The sequence below is a fragment of the Indicator indicator genome, chromosome 37 (genome assembly GCF_027791375.1).
Source record: "Indicator indicator isolate 239-I01 chromosome 37, UM_Iind_1.1, whole genome shotgun sequence".
In the NCBI taxonomy this organism is placed as follows: domain Eukaryota; kingdom Metazoa; phylum Chordata; class Aves; order Piciformes; family Indicatoridae; genus Indicator; species Indicator indicator.
The window spans coordinates 4,687,184-4,705,171 of record NC_072046.1 but is presented as its reverse complement, the minus strand read 5'-3'; the positions used below and the strand labels follow the sequence as shown (position 1 = coordinate 4,705,171).

Genomic DNA, 17,988 nt, shown 5'->3' with positions numbered 1-17,988 from the left:
TGTCATCCACTCTAGTCACACTTACCTGACGTATATTGTTGTGATTGATGTAAAATTCTCTCACTTTGTTTTTAGAGGTGTATGCTAAGAAAAATTCAAAGCACAAGATCAGCAAGGAGTGGTGGCACATCTGGAGGGTGGTAGCTTTTGGGATGGAGGTGTGTTTTGGTGTTCTAATGAGATTATAATGAGCAAAGGTCACAAAAAGGGCAACATTTTGTCAAAAAACAAAGGTGTGTTGGCCAAGGTAGCAGATATAGAGCTTCTCAGTTCCATGGTACCATCCAGTTGCCATTCCTGCAGTGACCAAACCAAGGCTAGCTGTGGCGCTTTGACTCCACTCCACCCTCCGTGCTGTTTGCAGGTTGTGCTGTCCAGGGAACCAGCGTGGAATGGATTTCTCCCATACCAGTCAGTCATTTTCTGCTCTGCAAGCCTCTCTGCTGTTATCCCTCTCTTTAGTGTGTGAACAATGCCCTACGTTTAACACAAACTCCATTTCTAATTCACCTCCAGTTACTATCCACACATTTTAGCACATCATGTGAACAGGAATCCTAACAAATGCTGTCCCCAAGAGAGGACCTGTGAGCATATGGGAAGTGCTGTGGAGGTCAACAGTTTCACAAGATCTTCAGGAAGAGTACTTCCCTTGCTTTCATGGAGCCATCTGGGCAAGGCAGATCAGCAGATGCTGTTAGCAAAGGGATGCAGGAATTGGGAAAGGGTAAGTAGCACTGAAGATGATCCACAGACCCTACTCCACCTGTCCGTTACTCTATCTAAAGACTTTCACTTTCACACCTGGTCATTTGCAGCAGGGACAGGACCCCTCAGCAGCCCTGTCACCCTTCATCACAGTACCTGCCAGGGCCCCCTCTTGACTACCTGTGTAGGGCCAAGGTGTTCCCAAGCTGGTGTTGGTTCCAGCTCCAGCAGGCCAAGCACAGGAGTCCCCTGTCCCTATCAAGCCAACAACCCCTTGGGCGCAGACTACCACAAGACCACATCCAGTGCAGTCAGCTGAAGCAGCCAATAGGATACTGCAGACAATGCTTACATGAGGGCTGTGGTGTGGCACAGGCAGACACAGAGGTTATTGCTGTGGACGGCATCAGCTGAACTGGACGTTATTCCTGGGACTTGCTTTATGTGCTTCTTCATTAGTGCTGTTGTCATTCCTGCTGCTTCTTCATTCCTTACCCTGTTCACCTTAGGCCTGCTGGGTTTTGCATTTCGCTCCCCACATCCCATCCCATTGCAGGGATTGAAGCAGCTGGCAAGTGCTCTAGGGGGATGTGCTGCCAGCTTGGCACAACATCTGGGTGCATTGGTGTCTTCATTGCCTGCTTCAAATGTCCAACTGTTATTAATACAGAGATCTGAAGAAGGCTCTTGTAGGTGCTAAAGTTATGTTTGTTGTACTCTCTGGGAGTATAACATATGAGACATGAGATTTTCCAGACACTTTGTGGAGGCTGACAGGGCGCAGATATTACCTTGAGTTAGCTTTGGTAAATACAGTGCTGAAAAAACTCAGGAGTTTTTACATCAATTCCCCACTTCCCATCCCATTGTAGGGATTGAAGCAGCTGGCAAGTGCTCTAGGGGGATGTGCTGCCAGCTTGGCAAGAACCACAACACCTTGGTGCATTGGTGTCTTCATTGCCTGCTTCAAATGCTCAAAGTGCTTGTGAGCTGTAACATAGATCATGCCTAGGGGAGCTAAACTAGGGTGAGACATCTACTCAGCTGAGGATCCCTTGGCAGCAGTGACCATCATTTCGTTCCTGAAAACTGGAAAGTAATTGACCATGTGGCAAAGTGACAAAAACCCCTGCAGGGAGTCCCAGGCTACTCTTCCTCCATCCTTTGCCCTGAGCAGGCTGGGAGAGTTGCCAGAGGAGAAACAAGGACAAGGAGACAAAGGCTTAGATGCAACACAACTTTAATGAGCTCAGATACAAAAAGAATGTGGCTGACAGGCAGCAACATAGGTTCCACCGGCTGAGATGGTATGGAGCTGTTGCAGAGTGTGCCTCTGTCTGGTCTGTAGAGGGTGGGAAGCCAAGAGGATCCTGCCAGGATGTCACTAGGAGAGGAGACCAAAGGGAAGAGACGGAGAGGAGAGCAGAAGGCAGCAATAATGGCCTGGAGCTCTATCTTCTGTCCGTCACTGAGTGTTGTGATCTTGGAAGGTATTGCCTGGGGATGTTGCCAGCAGCTCTAGCAGGGGCGGCAGGGTCTGCAAGAGTAGCGGTTGGTGATGCAGGAGAGGTCAAAGCCCCCGGAGTTGATGGGCACTCCATCACAGCTGAGGATGCTGCCAACAGCAGCAGAGGTGGAGGAGCCCACCACAGTGTTCTGTGGGAAGGAGCTGAGGATGGGTCCAGGCAGGGTCACTATCACAGGGGAGGGCTGGATGGCAACGGTGGAGTCCTGGCACCTGACACAGCAGGGCTCATTGCAGCTGTTGGCCAGCGGGGTTGGGCCACAGGGCTGGCAGGGCACGCAGGGGTTGTAGCAGGACATGGCTTGGGCTGGAGGTTCACTTGGGAGACAGAACAGAGGGAAGCATAAAAGATATGAGAAGCAGACATGAACCACCAGGGAAGCCAAGGCACCTCACGGCCAGGCATACACTGTGCCTGTCAAAGCCCAGCAGTTTCTCTGCAGGTCTTCTCTCCTCTTCCCGCCCCCAGCACAAGCAGCTCCCAGCCCTGCTCTAGGACAGCCTCTATCAGCTGAGACATACATTGAGGAGAGACTTGATGTTGAAGAAGGACCAGAGGCTTCAGACTCACCTGGTTCCCAAGGAGGAGGAGAGAGAAATGAATGACGGAGGAGAGAGCTGAGCTGCCTTTTATAGCAGTGCTGCTGTGCCTCAGGCCCAGAAGCAGCTTTGTGGAAGGAAGAATTCTCTGAGCAGCTCATGACAAATGCAAACCATCCCAGCTGATGGCACAGGCTGTGTCCTGGTTTCCTGCTCTGCTGCCTTTTCAGTTCCTGCCTTCTGCCACCTTTGGTCCTGCTGAAAGTGCAGGAATGAGAGTCCCAAGAATTTCTGCAGCACACACATGTCAGTGCAAGTCCTGATCTTCTGAGGTTCTTTTCAGATTCTACAGAAGAAGTTAAAAGTATTTGGGTTTTTTATTTCTTAAAGGAGAGAAGCATGAAGAGGACAAACAATGATCCAATCTGTTTTGGAGACACTGAGAATGGAAGGGTTATGCTCAAGTGAAAAGGCTGGAGTTTGGATGAGATGGGATGTGACAGTGTTGCAGGAAACTTCATGTATTGATTACTGAGAGGTCTCTGAGCAGAGGGAAAAAGTGCACAGGGCCTGGTGGGCTGATTGGGACAGTTGGTGTCAGCAGGATTTCATGATGTTGACCCTTGTGTTTGTGAGAGTTGCAGCCTCGAGGTGTGCTGACATGAGCCTGACAGGGGTTAGACACGGGGGGAAACAAGAGAGGTCAACCCCATCAAGAGCTTGAGGAGACAAAATCATAAAGGAAGGAGACACTGTTGCAGAGGAAATTGTGTCAGAAGGGCTGGTGTGTCCCTTTTTGCCTCTCACTTTCAAGAGACAAAATTTTTAATCTTTCTGCATTTGTTTTTTTTTTCTGTTGTGGAGCCTGGGATGGGAGAGTGTTCTGAAAAGGAGCATCAGTGGCATGCATAGGAGCAGGCATTTCAAACTAGGGTTGGGAGGACTCCACTGTGCCAGGAGAGACCCTTTTCACCACAACGAATTTAAACTTATCAGGGTCCATCACTCTAGAGGTTTTGGCTGCTAGTGCAAGAAATATTGCTGCTGGAGGAGGCAGGAGCAGAGCAAAGGCACTGCAGGTGTGCTGAGAAGCAGCATTGTCTCCTCCCCAGTGCAGTTGCTGTGCCCCTGGCAGAGTCATTTCCAGCAGCTCTGCTCTCCTGGGGCTCTGCCTGGGACGTGTGGGTTTTGGAGTCTCTCTCACACACACAGCAGGATCGGTCTCAGCATGCGCCTCGGCTATCTCATCCTGGCTGCCTTCCTCAGGCACCCACTGGGTAAGCACTGCCTTGCACTGCAAGCATGGTTCCTCTTCTGCCCAGGGCACCCTCATCCCCTCAGCAGATCTCTGCAGGAGCTTCTCTGCAATTATGGGCCAGGGTTGGGAACTATCATCTCACACAGGTGGTTTTTCAAAATAGTTCCTGATGAATACAATATGTGCAATTATATACATCATCTATTAAAATTAACACATAATTATATGAAATCTAATAATTATGCTACTGAGGAACTCACCTTTGAGAGGAGATTTTACATAATGAGATGGGCAGTCATTAGGACATGCAAAAAGAAACTTCTCTTGCACAAGCTCAGGCGACCAATCATTTCCTTTGGGGCAGCCCATTCTTTGTTACTGTTGTCTGTAAAAAGCCCAAAATGTCTCTGGGAAGCTGAGCTGCCTGTGGTTAGACACCTGGCACTGATCCTGCAGAACAGAAAAAAAGACAAATCTCTCCACTCGGTGAGTTGATTGGTGTCTGGCACCCTGGGTGAAGAATCCTGATTTAGGGGCAACAGCAACACAACCTCTTCTAGGGAACACTCATTGGAGGTGGAAAAAATGGAACTCCCTGCAAGCCTCTGATGCAGAGGCTGAGGCATGATGCTCTCAGGTGTTCATCATAATCAGAATTAATAGCATCTGGCCCTTTGAGTGGCTTTTTTCTTCAGAGGGAGTGCTTTCAAAATTGGGTTAATGTCAGGAGATTGTCTTCCCGTTTCCTGTAGCTTCAGAGAAGGCAGCCAACTTCAGAGGAACCTCTCTTGACTCTTCTGGCTGCACTGCTGCATTCCTGACCTGGAAATCCTGAGGCCTTTCCACCCAGTGCTCCCAAGAAACCTTCAGTGGGGTGTGGTCCTGACACAAACATGGAAATGAAAAGGCAGCAGTGCAGGAAATGAGAACACAGCCATGTCCTTAGCTGTGATGCTTTGCATTCAAGATGAGCCTCTGCAAAAATTGTTACCTCTGCCAAGGTGCCTCTGGTCCTGTGGCAATGAAGGGCAGGTATAAAAGGCAGCCCAGCTCCTGCTCTCTCATCCACTTCTCCTGCCTCCTTCTCCTTGGGAACCAGGTGAGTCTGAACCCCCTTTCTGTTCCTCCTCTGATTTTTGATATCTGCTCAGTTGGTAGGTGCCTCAGCTGCTGTTGCCTTTCTCATATTTTGTGTCTTGGAGTGCCTTGTTGTGAGGGAGGAAAGCAGTTCTGGAACATGTTGTGGTGGCTTCCGGTTTGTGCACTAGGGGAGAGGCTGCATGGGTCAGGCTGCTCAGATCAGGCTGCTCTTCATAAGGCTCTGGCTGGACGATGCAGTGAAGATGATAAATCTCTTGGCAGACTGTCCATGTACTCAGGGGCTTTGGACTCTATGATCTCTGGAGGTCCCTTACAACCACTAGCATTCTGTGATTCTCAGACATTGAAGGCCTTAGGTGTTTTGTGACAGCATTATCATGATGTTCTTCAAACATTCTGTGATCCTGTGAAACATGCTTACATCCTGTCCTTTGTCCAGGTGAACCTCCAGCCCAAGCCATGTCCTGCTACAACCCCTGCGTGCCCTGCCGGCCCTGTGGCCCAACCCCACTGGCCAACAGCTGCAATGAGCCCTGCTGTGTCAGGTGCCAGGACTCCACCGTTGCCATCCAGCCCTCCCCTGTGATAGTGACCCTGCCTGGACCCATCCTCAGCTCCTTCCCACAGAACACTGTGGTGGGCTCCTCCACCTCTGCTGCTGTTGGCAGCATCCTCAGCTGTGATGGAGTGCCCATCAACTCCGGGGGCTTTGACCTCTCCTGCATCACCAACCGCTACTCTTGCAGACCCTGCCGCCCCTGCTAAAGATGCTCTTAATAGCCACGGTGAGGGTGCCCCCAGGCACTCAGAACAGGTTGGAAGGCAACATTCTTGTCGTTCTGAAAACATGGCAAATGTTCACCTTCCCTGACTCCCACTTACACCTTTTCTCTCTTCCTTGGCCTTAATTCTCTCCCTTCAAACTGCTGTGTGGACCCCAGAAACCAGCCTGGAGGGACCCTTGAGCCTGTGTCCTTTTTTCAGGCTGGCAACAAATGTCCTGTGGGGAGTCTACCACAGGAAAGTGAAAACAGATCTTTTCCTGCTGCTTCTGTTCCTCTTGCTGGGCACCTCCACTTCCAGTGACCTCATTTTCCTCTTTACACTCATTAAAAAAATGCTGCAACCCTGCCTGTGTCCCTGAGCTTGTCTTTTTGTCTGCATGCTGGCTGCTGAGGGACATAGCCATAGCTTAGCAGGGGCAATAGAATGGGAGGCACAGAGGAACCCTTCACTGCCAGAGGCATTGGAGGGTAGGACACTGCAGTGAGAGTTCTTTCACACACTGCCCCTTAAAGTTTGTGAAGGCATCCCTACTGACTCCACCACCTTGTTGTAACTGCTTAGAAATTCCACCTTGACCCTGGAGTAGATCATGTGAACAGGAATACTGGTTACTGCTCTCCTCAAGAGAGGATGAATTTAGAGGGCTTTTCCAACCTTAATGATCCAATTTCTATGATGCTAGGATTCTAAGTTTCAGCCAGGCCACTGTCAATCTCCTGTCTGCATTAGACATTTACTTTTTCCAGAGAGGCTGTTGAAGGCTGGACCAGTTTTGCTGATCAGCCCTTGGCTTTCCAACTGACCAATCAGTTTATGGATGGGAATCAGGGGGGCTTGGCTGGTGCAATATTGCTGCTGGTGCAGTGTTGTAGTAGCAACTGGCACCTCCCTCATCAACCCCAAAACAGAAACATCCTCCAAGAGATCAAGGCAGGTTTTTTTTGCCACTCATTCCCAGTTGGACTCTCTTCATTTTCAAACACACTCAGCTCTTGCAATCTCCCTGTCAACCCAGACACAGAGACGGGTTTGAGCCCTCTGTAGCTGGATGTGCAGCAGCATCTACTGGAGCCTTCTGCTCCTGTGGGACTGATGTGACAGGCCATTGGATCCACACAGAGCAGTAGACCTGATTGTCCCTTTCCTCCACTTGGCTGGAGTCAGGGCCCTTCTAATCCTGCTCAGAAGCATTCACTTCTTGAGAAGATGATTTCGGAGTTACTTCAAGAGAATCAGAACTAAGATCTGCTCTGTTTGGGGAATTCACCACTGGATACTGAAACAGTTTTCTTGTGGAAGAAATCCCCTTTTGTGGTTGTTTCACTTACAGACCAGGTACCCATGCAGCTAGGACTGGAGTGGGATTTTCATCACATTTCCTCATGTCCTCTCCATGGTTACACAGGGAAAACCACAGGGTGCTCCAGAGTTTGTACCTCCCAGATTCTCTCTCAAGGACATTGAAGAGTCTTGGTGCAAAGAAGTTGGGGTCAGAGTGGCCGGAGAGCAGCCAGGCAGAAAAGGACTTGGGGGTTGACAGCAGCTGAACATGAGCCAGCAGTGTGCCCAGGTAGCCAAGAAAGCCAATGGCATCCTGGTCTGGATCAGCAATAGTGTGGCCAGCAGGAGCAGGGAAGTCATCCTGCCCTGTACTCAGCTCTGGTTAGGCCACATCTTGAGTACAGTGTCCAGTTCTGGGCTCCTCAATTTAAGAAGGATATTGAGACACTTGAATGTGTCCAGAGAAGGGCAACGAGGCTGGGGAGAGGTCTTGAGCACAAGGCTGGGGAGGGGTCTGGAGCACAGCCCTGTGAGGAGAGGCTGAGGGAGCTCGGATTGTTTAGCCTGGAGAGGAGGAGGCTCAGGGGAGACCTCATTGCTCTCTACAACTACCTGAAAGGATGTTGTAGACAGCTGGGCATTGGTCTCTTCTCCCAGGCAAGCAGCACCAGAACAAGAGGACACAGTCTCAAGCTGTGCAGGGGAGGTTTAGGCTGGAGGTGAGGAGAAAGTTCTTCACAGAAAAAGTAATTGGCCATTGGGATGTGCTGCCCAGGGAGGTGGTGGAGTCACCATCCCTGAAGGTGGTCAAAAAAGGATTGGACATGGCATTTGAAGCCAGGGTTTAGTTAGTCCTGAGGCACTGGCTGATAGGTTGGACTTGATGATCTCTGAGGTCTTTTCCAACCTTGTTGATTCTATGATTCTATGATTGTATGAAATACTGGACCATGCAGGTGGGAAGAAGAATCATAGAAGCATAGAATTGTTGAGGTTGGAAGAGATCACTGAGGTTCTCAAGTCCAACGGCTCACCTAGAGCTCACAATCCACCACTACTGCTAAGATACTACCACAAAACCACATCCCTCAGCACCTCATCCAGGTGTTATTTAAAAGTCTCCAGGGATGGTGACTCCACCATCTCCATAGGCAGCCTTTTCAAATGCTTGAACATTCTTTCTGGGAAGAAGTATTTCCTAATTTCCTAATTGAACCTCCCTTGGTGTGAATAATTTACTGTGCTGGGCATGAGGTAGATGGTACAGAACAAGAGGAGGGTAATGTCCTGGGTTTGGCTGGCAGAGGGTTAATTTTCTCACAAGAAGTAGGGAGGAGCCACAGCCAGAACAGGGAGAGGAACCATGTGATATCATGGCCACAGGGGGATTTTTGCTCTGGCACTGTGGGCTTAGCTGGTCAGGTTTTATATCACTCCCTTTGTGTGCTTCCTCTTTAGTGGTGTTGTAATTCCTGGTTTTCATTCAGCCTCCGGGCTGTTCTTTTGACCTCTTCTCTCAATCCAATAGAACTTCCAACCCAGTGTAGTGGGGGGAGCAGAGTGCGAGTGCTTCAAGAGCTTTGAACCTAACGCTCAACCTAAACCACAACACCTGGGTGTATTGGTTTCTTCATTCCCTGCTTCAAATGTCCAAGGTGCCTGTCAGTTGTGAGATTTCTTCAAGTGTAGTTGGGCAGAGGAGAGAACACGAGGGAGAGCTGCCAAGGCCTTTACCCAAGAGAGCTAAGATAGGGTGAGACACCCACTCGGCTGAACATCCCTTGGCAGCAGTGACCATCAGTTCATTCCTGAAGGCAGGAATTTAACTGACCATGTTGCTAAGTGACAAAATTCCCTTCACAAAGTCACAGCCCCCCTTTCCTTTGCCTTTTCCCCTGAGCATACTGGAAGAGATACCAGAGAAGAAAGGAGGACTCAGAGGCCCAGGCTTGGATGCAGCACAATTTTAATTAGTCTAGAGAAGAAAATGAGGTGTCTCAATAGGGGGCAGAAAGGACTTCACCCACCAAAGTTGGGTGGAGCTTTTGCAGGGAGTCCATCTGCCTGGCCTGCAGTTAGGCTGCTGGCATTAGGTGGTCCCTGCTGGGCTGGCACTAGGTGACAGTGACAGTAAAAGGAAGAGAGAGAAGAGAGTGTAAGGAGGTAATGATAGCCTGGAGCTCTATCTTCTGTCCAGCACCATATTTTGATGTCTTGGATGTTCCCGTGCACAGATTTTGCCAGCAGCTCTAGCAGGGGTGGCAGGGTCTGCAGCAGTAGCGGTTGGTGATGCAGGAGAGGTCAAAGCCCCCAGAGTTGATGGGCACTCCATCACAGCTGAGGATGCTGCCAACAGCAGCAGAGATAGAGGAGCCCACAGCAGTGTTCTGTGGGAAGGAGCTGAGGATGGGGCCTGGCAAAGTTTTGTATGTAACTTTTCGCTCATGTTTGTGTTGGGGGAGCAGGCAGGTTGTGATGGTTTGAAACTGTCTTTTTAATTTTTCCTTGCAAAGTTCAGAACAGAGAAAGTGAAAGAATGTAAATAAGTCACTATTGGGTGTAAGAAAGCAAAATAACGATTGTTCTAAACACTTCCATTGGATAGATAGAAATGTTTAAGAACTATTACCCAAAACAAAGTAGGCATTCTGCACATTCTGCGTTCGGCAGTGGGGGCAGTTGCTGGGCTGTCTGGCTGCTGTTTCTTCTTCTCTTCTGGCTGAAGATAACACACTGACCTTGGCAGCTAAGTTAACAATTTTCTGCTTAACTAACTCTGCTTCTCTGTCCAGGGGGGTCTGGGGGGGAAGCTCCTGGGAGAGGGAGGCCCCTTTGGGAGGGTCCCCTTGGGGGGAAGCAAAGGGAGATCGGTTGTGCTTTTTCTGTTGATTGTATATATTTGTGAATGTTGTGAATTTTGTATATTTGTACATATTCATTGCATTTCATTGTAGATTTTAGACTCTGCTTGTAAATACAGCTTTTCATTTGCTTCCAGACTGGGCTAGCCTGGTTATTGTTGGTGGGGGGGGAATTTCAGCTCACACCGACACACTTTTTATTTTTGGCGCTCCAACTCGGGGCTCGATTGCTTGTGATTTATTTCTGCTCAGATTAGGAAGCAAAATGAAGCTGTTTTGGATTTTGAGTAATTTTATTTCCTCTGTTATCAGTGTGATTGTTTACAGATGGGCCGTTTCCTGCATGATAGACAAGATTGTGAGATATGTGGCATATAAGTCGTTTCTTTGGGTTAAGAACAAGTTACTGAATGTTGGTGAATTCTGTTATGGTCTTATTGGGCTAAGAAGCTATGGTAACTCAACTATGGATCTGCTAGCAGACACATATGAGTTTGTTACTCCTCTTACAACTACAGAGGGTCTTTGTAACCAGTGGTACCCTAGATATCTTGTACTAGCCTTAATCTTAAATTTGTTGCTTCTTGGAATAATCATATGGCTACTGATAGCACTGTATCAAGAAAGACATAAGGCTACTTGCTCTTCCAACTCTGCTGTGAATGTGAAAACCAAGCCAGTAAATTTGGTTGCCACTATCACCAGAAAGCGCAAAGGAGCTGCAGGAGGAGATGCAGATGCTGCAGGAGATGGTGCAGATGGAGATGAGGGTCCTTCTACTCAGGATCCCTCTGTTAAGAAAGATCCTTCTGATGAGGAAGAGAGGGTTAGCCTTAAAACTCTGGTAGACCTCTTGAGACCCCACATGGATGATGGAGATGTAGGTCAGGATGTAGACCCTGGTAGATTAGCAACTGCTGGTAGTGCCTCTGAACTCAAAGAAATTCAACGGAGGATTAAAATAGGATTATGGGGACAGCGACCTCAGGATGATGATGATGATGATGATGATGAGGATGACATACAGTCAGCTAATGCACCCAGACAGGAAATTAGACATGTGAGGAAGGATTACATCAGAGGAGATAATGAGCCAGTCCTGTCTTGGCTAGCCAGGTGTTTTGATATGGGAGCCCCAGCATTGGTGGTAGGTGACAAGTCGGCCTCTCAGTTGGGGATGCTCTCAAAGGATACAGGCATAGACAGGCACCTAGGCAAGTGCATTGGTAAAGTTTCTCTGTGGGCACGCCTCCTACTGGCAGTCTCGCTGAGGTACCCCAGCAGAGATGATTTACCATGGAACCCTAAGCCTTGGACCACAATAGCTGAGGGAATCAAGCGTCTGAGAGAGTTTGCTGTGAGAGAAGTAATGTATGGAGATCATAAGACTCTGAATCCTGATGAAATTCCTGTTGGAACAGGCCTTGCCAAAAAGCTCATTAAGCTTGCTCCTCCTAATTATGCTACTATTCTGGCAAGCAGGATTGTGGCAAGAAATTATGGTGGAGCACCTCCTACTGTTGGCCATTTCACTGACCAAATGAGGCAGTTGGAGGATAGTCTTGCACGTACTTCTTTGGTTTCAGCCATTGAAACTTTGTCTGGAGAAATGAAGAATTGCATGAAAGAGCTGAAGGAGGAACTTAAAACCTCCATATCCAACTTGATGAAGGGGGATGATTCTAATTCCTCTTCCTCCAGATGGATACAAGTTTCAGCTGTTAGGAACAGACGTGCTCCAAGAAGGCCATTCCAGAATAGGTCAAACCAAAACAGACAGCAGAGGCAATCACGTGGCAGTATCTGGATAACTCTGCGTGATCAGTTTGGTGAGAACATGAACAGATGGGATGGTCAACCAACTTCTGATCTTTTCAAGAGGTTACGGGAGCTGCAGAGGGGCAGATCCCGAGGTAGCAATACCAGGAGGGTAGCTGTCGCTTCCTCAGTTTCCCAGAACAACTCTGATAGCTCCAACAGTGATCCTAATTCTGGTGCTGGACGTTGTGCCAGCTGTACATGTGGAGGTAATCCCCACCATTAGGGGTGCCCTGCCTTCCGCCAGGGGGAGGTAAGGGATAATGGAGATAACAGAATCTATTGGGATGTGTACATCCAGTGGCCTGGCACTTCAAAATTTCAGAAGTACAGGGCCTTGGTTGACACAGGAGCTCAGTGCACCATAATACCATCAAATTATCAAGGGGGAGAATCTATAACTATTCAGGGAGTCACTGGTGGATCTCAAGAGTTGTTTAAGATAGAGGTTGACATAAGCTTAACTGGGAAGCAGTGGAAGAAACATACTATTGTAACAGGTCCTAATGCACCTTGTATTTTGGGAATTGACTTTCTGAGAGAAGGGCGTTTTAAAGACCCTAAGGGTTACAAATGGGCTTTTGGAATAGCAACTGTAGAAATTGATGGAGGAAAATTGAAGTTGTCCATTAGACCTGAGCTTTCAGATGAATCTGCAGTTGTGGGACAACATGAGATAGAGGATGTAAAGCTGCCGGTTGCTTCTCAAACTGTGCATCACAGACAATACAGAACCAACCGTGACTCTTTGGTGCCCATTCAAAACTTGATTCGTCAGTTGGAGAGTCAGAAAGTCATCAGCAAAACTCATTCACCTTTCAACAGTCCAATCTGGCCTGTGAGAAAGCAGAATGGAGAGTGGCGTCTGACAGTTGATTTCCGTGCCTTGAATGAAGTAACTCCACCCATGAGTGCAGCTGTACCAGACATGATGGAACTCCAATATGAGCTGGAATCCAAGCAGGCCAAATGGTATGCTACCATAGACATTGCTAATGCTTTCTTCTCTATTCCCATAGCAGAGGAATGCAGGCCTCAGTTTGCTTTCACCTGGAGAGGCATTCAGTACACATTCAATCGTTTGCCCCAGGGGTGGATTCACAGTTCAACCATCTGCCATGCAGTGATCCATGATGCTTTGGAGAAAGGTGGAGCTCCAGAACACATTCAGTTCATTGATGACATCATCGTCTGGGGTGAGACTGCTGAAGAAGTCTTCGAGAAAGGTAACAAAATCATTGACATTCTCTTGCAAGCTGGTTTTGCTATCAAGCGAGACAAGGTGAAAGGACCTGCCAGAGAAATCCAGTTTCTGGGAGTGCGGTGGCAAGATGGTCGCCGTCACATCCCAATGGATGTGATAAACAGAGTCTCCACCATGGCAAATCCCATCAACAAGAAAGAAACTCTGCGCTTCCTCGGCATAGTGGGATTTTGGAGACTGCACATTCCTGGATACAGTCAGATTGTGAAACCTCTCTATGATGTGACTCGAAAGAGAAACAGTTTCCAATGGGGTCCTGAGCAACAAGCAGCCTTTGACCAGATCAAGCGAGAGGTAGTCCAAGCCATGGGTCTGGGACCTGTCCGAACTGGTCCAGACATTAAGAACATTCTGTACACGGCCGCGAGTGACAATGGTCCAACCTGGTGCTTATGGCAAAGAGCTCCAGGGGAGACACGAGGACGTCCTCTTGGTTTCTGGGGTCGTGGCTACAGAGGCTCAGAGGCAAACTACACTCCAACAGAGAAAGAGATTTTAGCTGCTTATGAAGGAGTGAAAGCTGCTTCTGAAGTGATCGGAACTGAGTCACAACTTCTTCTAGCTCCTAGATTGCCAGTTCTGAATTGGATGTTCAAAGGCAAAGGTTCTTCACCACATCATGCAACAGATGCTACCTGGTCTAAGTGGATGGCTCTGATAACACAGCAGAGCTCGAATGGGAAATCTCGAAAGGCCTGGTTTGGTGGAGGTGATCACAAACTGGCCAGAAGGCACAAGCTGTGCAAAACCTCCAGAGGAGAGAGTAACTCGTGCTGAGGAAGCTCCTCCTTACAGTGATCTGTCTGATGATGAAAAGAGATATGCTTTGTTCACAGACGGTTCCTGTCGTCTTGTTGGGAACAAGCGGAGATGGAAATCTGCAGTGTGGAGCCCAACGCGCAGAGTTGCAGAAGCGAGAGATGGAGAAGGAGAATCCAGTCAATTCGCAGAGGTAAAAGCTGTCCAGCTAGCTCTTAACATAGCTGAACGTGAGAGATGGCCAAAGCTTTATCTCTACACCGACTCGTGGATGGTAGCCAATGCCTTCTGGGGTTGGCTGAAAAACTGGAAGAAGAATGGCTGGCAGAGGAAAGGAAAGCCTATCTGGGCTGCAGATCTATGGCAAGACATTGCTGCTCGCATTGAGAGAATCCCAGTGAAAGTGAGACACATTGATGCTCACATTCCTAAGAGCAAAGCTACTGAAGAACAACAACACAACCATCAGGCAGATCTAGCTGCAAGAGTTTCCCAGGTGGACACAAACTCTGATCTTGATCCTGATCTTGACTGGAAACACCAAGGTGAGCTGTTCTTAGCTCGGTGGGCCCATGACTCGTCAGGACATCAAGGCAGAGATGCAACCTACCGATGGGCTCGTGACAGATCCATTGACATTTCCATGGATGCTATCACACAAGTCATCCATGACTGTGACATTTGTGCTGCTATTAAGCAGGCAAAGCGGATCAAGCCCTTGTGGTACGGTGACCGATGGTCCAAGTACAAGTATGGTGAAGCCTGGCAGATTGACTACATCACTCTACCTCGTTCTCCATCTGGTAAGCAGTATGTGCTGACTATGGTAGAGGCAAGCACTGGATGGCTGGAAACTTATCCAGTTCCTCATGCAACTGCACGTAACACCATTCTTGGCCTGGAGAGACAAATCCTGTGGAGACACGGAACTCCAGAGAGGATTGAGTCGGACAACGGAACTCATTTCAAGAACAATCTTGTAAAAAACTGGGCCAAAGAGCACGGCATCGAGTGGATATTCCACATTCCCTACTATGCACCAGCTACAGGGAAGATCGAACGCTACAATGGTTTGCTGAAAACCGCTCTCAAAGCCATGGGGGGTGGATCTTTGAAATACTGGGAGAAACATTTAGCACAAGCAACCTGGTTGGTGAATACTAGAGGTTCAGTGAATCGAGCTGGACCTGCCCAATCAGATTTGTTGCGAAAGGAAGAAGGTGATAGAGTTCCTGTTATCAGAGAAAAGAATCTGTTAGGCAAAACTGTTTGGGTATTTTCTCCTTCAGGAGAGGCCAAACCTGTCCGAGGGGTGGTTTCTGCTGAAGGTCCTGGTCACACCTATTGGGTGATGCAAGAAAATGGTGAAATTCAGTGTATTCCACAAAGAAATCTAACTTTGGCTGAGAGAGGTTAAATTCAGAGTGTTGCGCAGATACAGCATCGCGCCCAAGAGGAGAGTCCATGAGATCTACGGTGCACGAACCCTGAGAGCCCTGAGTCACCTGAGAGTCCCTGTTCCTTCCTTCGCTCCATCTGCGAGGAAACAAGCTGTTTGCTGTTTTTTCTTGTGATTTGACTCTTTTGAATCATCTACATCTGAAATAGCCGGAATGGACTATGGTCTTTATTCACCTATTGTTGTAGATATTATTTTAGATTAGATAAATGATAGTAGCAGCCAATGGAATTGTTTAGAAGGGGTGGACTGTGATGGTTTGAAACTGTCTTTTTAATTTTTCCTTGCAAAGTTCAGAACAGAGAAAGTGAAAGAATGTAAATAAGTCACTATTGGGTGTAAGAAAGCAAAATAACGATTGTTCTAAACACTTCCATTGGATAGATAGAAATGTTTAAGAACTATTACCCAAAACAAAGTAGGCATTCTGCACATTCTGCGTTGGGCAGTGGGGGCAGTTGCTGGGCTGTCTGGCTGCTGTTTCTTCTTCTCTTCTGGCTGAAGATAACACACTGACCTTGGCAGCTAAGTTAACAATTTTCTGCTTAACTAACTCTGCTTCTCTGTCCAGGGGGGTCTGGGGGGGAAGCTCCTGGGAGAGGGAGGCCCCTTTGGGAGGGTCCCCTTGGGGGGAAGCAAAGGGAGATCGGTTGTGCTTTTTCTGTTGATTGTATATATTTGTGAATGTTGTGAATTTTTGTATATTTGTACATATTCATTGCATTTCATTGTAGATTTTAGACTCTGCTTGTAAATACAGCTTTTCATTTGCTTCCAGACTGGGCTAGCCTGGTTATTGTTGGTGGGGGGGGAATTTCAGCTCACACCGACACACAGGTTAGCCCTTCCGACTGTTCGGGGAACACAGGCTGATTGCTCACTCTAGGGACCCCCAGAGTGCCAGCCAAGGTGTGAAGGCTTCACTGCATGGGGATGCCCAGAGTGCCAGCCAGGGTATTGGTTGCTGTTGTGCTCAGAATTGTATAGAATATATCGAAACAGAAGGAACCCTTGAAGGTCATCTTGTTCAGTCCACCTCCAGGGACCAGGGACATCTCCAACTAGATTAGCTTGCTCAAGTTTGGAACAGAGTGTTTGGTTTCACTGGACATCGTAGTGCTGTGATTTGCTTACTTTGATTCCTATGGGGTCTGGTCAGATGAAAAAGGGTTCTGAGGGAGGTCTCTCAGGGATGTCTCCTCTGGGATGTATATTATATATTATATTCTTCCCCTGTACTCAGCCCTGGTCAGGCCACACCTTGAGTCCTGTGTCCAGTTCTGGGCTCCTCAATTCAAGAGAGATGTTGAGGTACTGGAAGGTGTCCAGAGAAGGAAAATGAAGCTGATGAGGGGCCTGGAACACAAACCCTATGAGGAGAGGCTGAGGGAGCTGGGACTGTTTAGCCTGGAGAAGAGGAGGCTCAGGGGTGACCTCATTGCTGTCTACAACTACCTGAGGGGAGGTTGTAGGCAGGTGGGGGTTGGTCTCTTCTCCTAGGCAACCAGCAGCAGAACAAAAGGACATAGTCTCAAGTTGTGCCAGGGGAGGTCTAGGCTGGATGTTAGGAGGAAGTTCTTCACAGAGAGGGTGATTGCCCATTGGAATGGGCTGCCCAGGGAGCTGGTGGAGTTGTCATCACTGGAGACATTCAAGAGGAGACTGGATGAGGCACTTAGTGCCATGGTCTAGTTGACTGCTTAGGGCTGGGTGATTGGTTGGACTGGATGATCTTGGAGGTCTCTTCCAACCTGGTTGATTCTACGATTCTATGATTAAGACAATAAAAATATGGGGAAGGGATCTGTTGACACAGAAGAAATTAGTGGACTTGAAAAAATAATCATGAGCAAGAAACTGTTAATATGCTAATAATGTAAACTGTTAGTGATGTGAATATGTTAATATGAACTGCTAATATGGGACTCAAATGTGTTGCTGATGATAAATAAGATGAAGTTGGTAACTCCTGGGTAACGCCCAACAGGTTCAGGGATGCAAATCTTTGCAGTGGAGCCAACATGGCAGTGACAGTTGTGGCAGCTGAGGCTGAGCTGTGTTAAATGCCCAGTTCTCAGCAGAAGGCTGTTCCTGTCTTGCGAGGAGGGGCAGAGGCATAGTCCTTCAACTTTCCTCCTTTCTGCTGTGTTCACACCCTTTTGTGGATGGTTATATCCTAACCCTGACTATTTCTGCTGTCTCTGTGGTGTTTGGCATGATTTGGGTGCAGGATTGAGTAACACAGTCACAGGTGCTTAGCAAGTGCTCCATCTGACTCATTCTCATAATGAGGGCTGTAAACTTTGGCATTGGTTTAGCAGTTAATTAGGCAAAGGTCTTTGCTCAGGCACTGTAGCCTGCAGGATCTGTTTGGAAGCTGCGTGGGTTTGTTGGTTCAGCCTTGCTTCAGCGTTTTTGTCTGTAACAGAGCTGTCTGTGACTGCTGGCAGCTTCCCTGAGACAGACAGAATCAGAACCCCCTGCTGAGGAAGAAGCTGAAGCTGCCAACCTGGTGTCTGGAAGAATTGAGGCACAATGACCTGTGATTCAGGCCCCTCTTAAGCTGTGGGACCTGAGGGGAAGAGCAGTGCATGTGCATGGATAGTACTGCTGAAGCTGTACTGGTGA

At 48.2% G+C, this 17,988-nt stretch overlaps 1 protein-coding gene and 1 pseudogene across 1 annotated transcript; one reads left to right on the top strand and one right to left on the bottom strand.

Annotated features, from left to right (window-relative positions):
* Positions 1–2,226: 2,226 nt before the first annotated feature.
* LOC128978611 (feather keratin Cos1-2-like) lies at positions 2,227–2,934 on the bottom strand (annotated as a pseudogene).
* A 2,657-nt stretch (positions 2,935–5,591) lies between these two features.
* Positions 5,592–5,897, top strand: LOC128978455 (feather keratin Cos1-2-like). The gene has a single exon (XM_054396398.1). It carries the CDS (start codon positions 5,592–5,594, stop codon positions 5,895–5,897), a length of 306 nt encoding a protein of 101 aa, XP_054252373.1.
* The last annotated feature ends 12,091 nt before the right edge of the window (positions 5,898–17,988 follow it).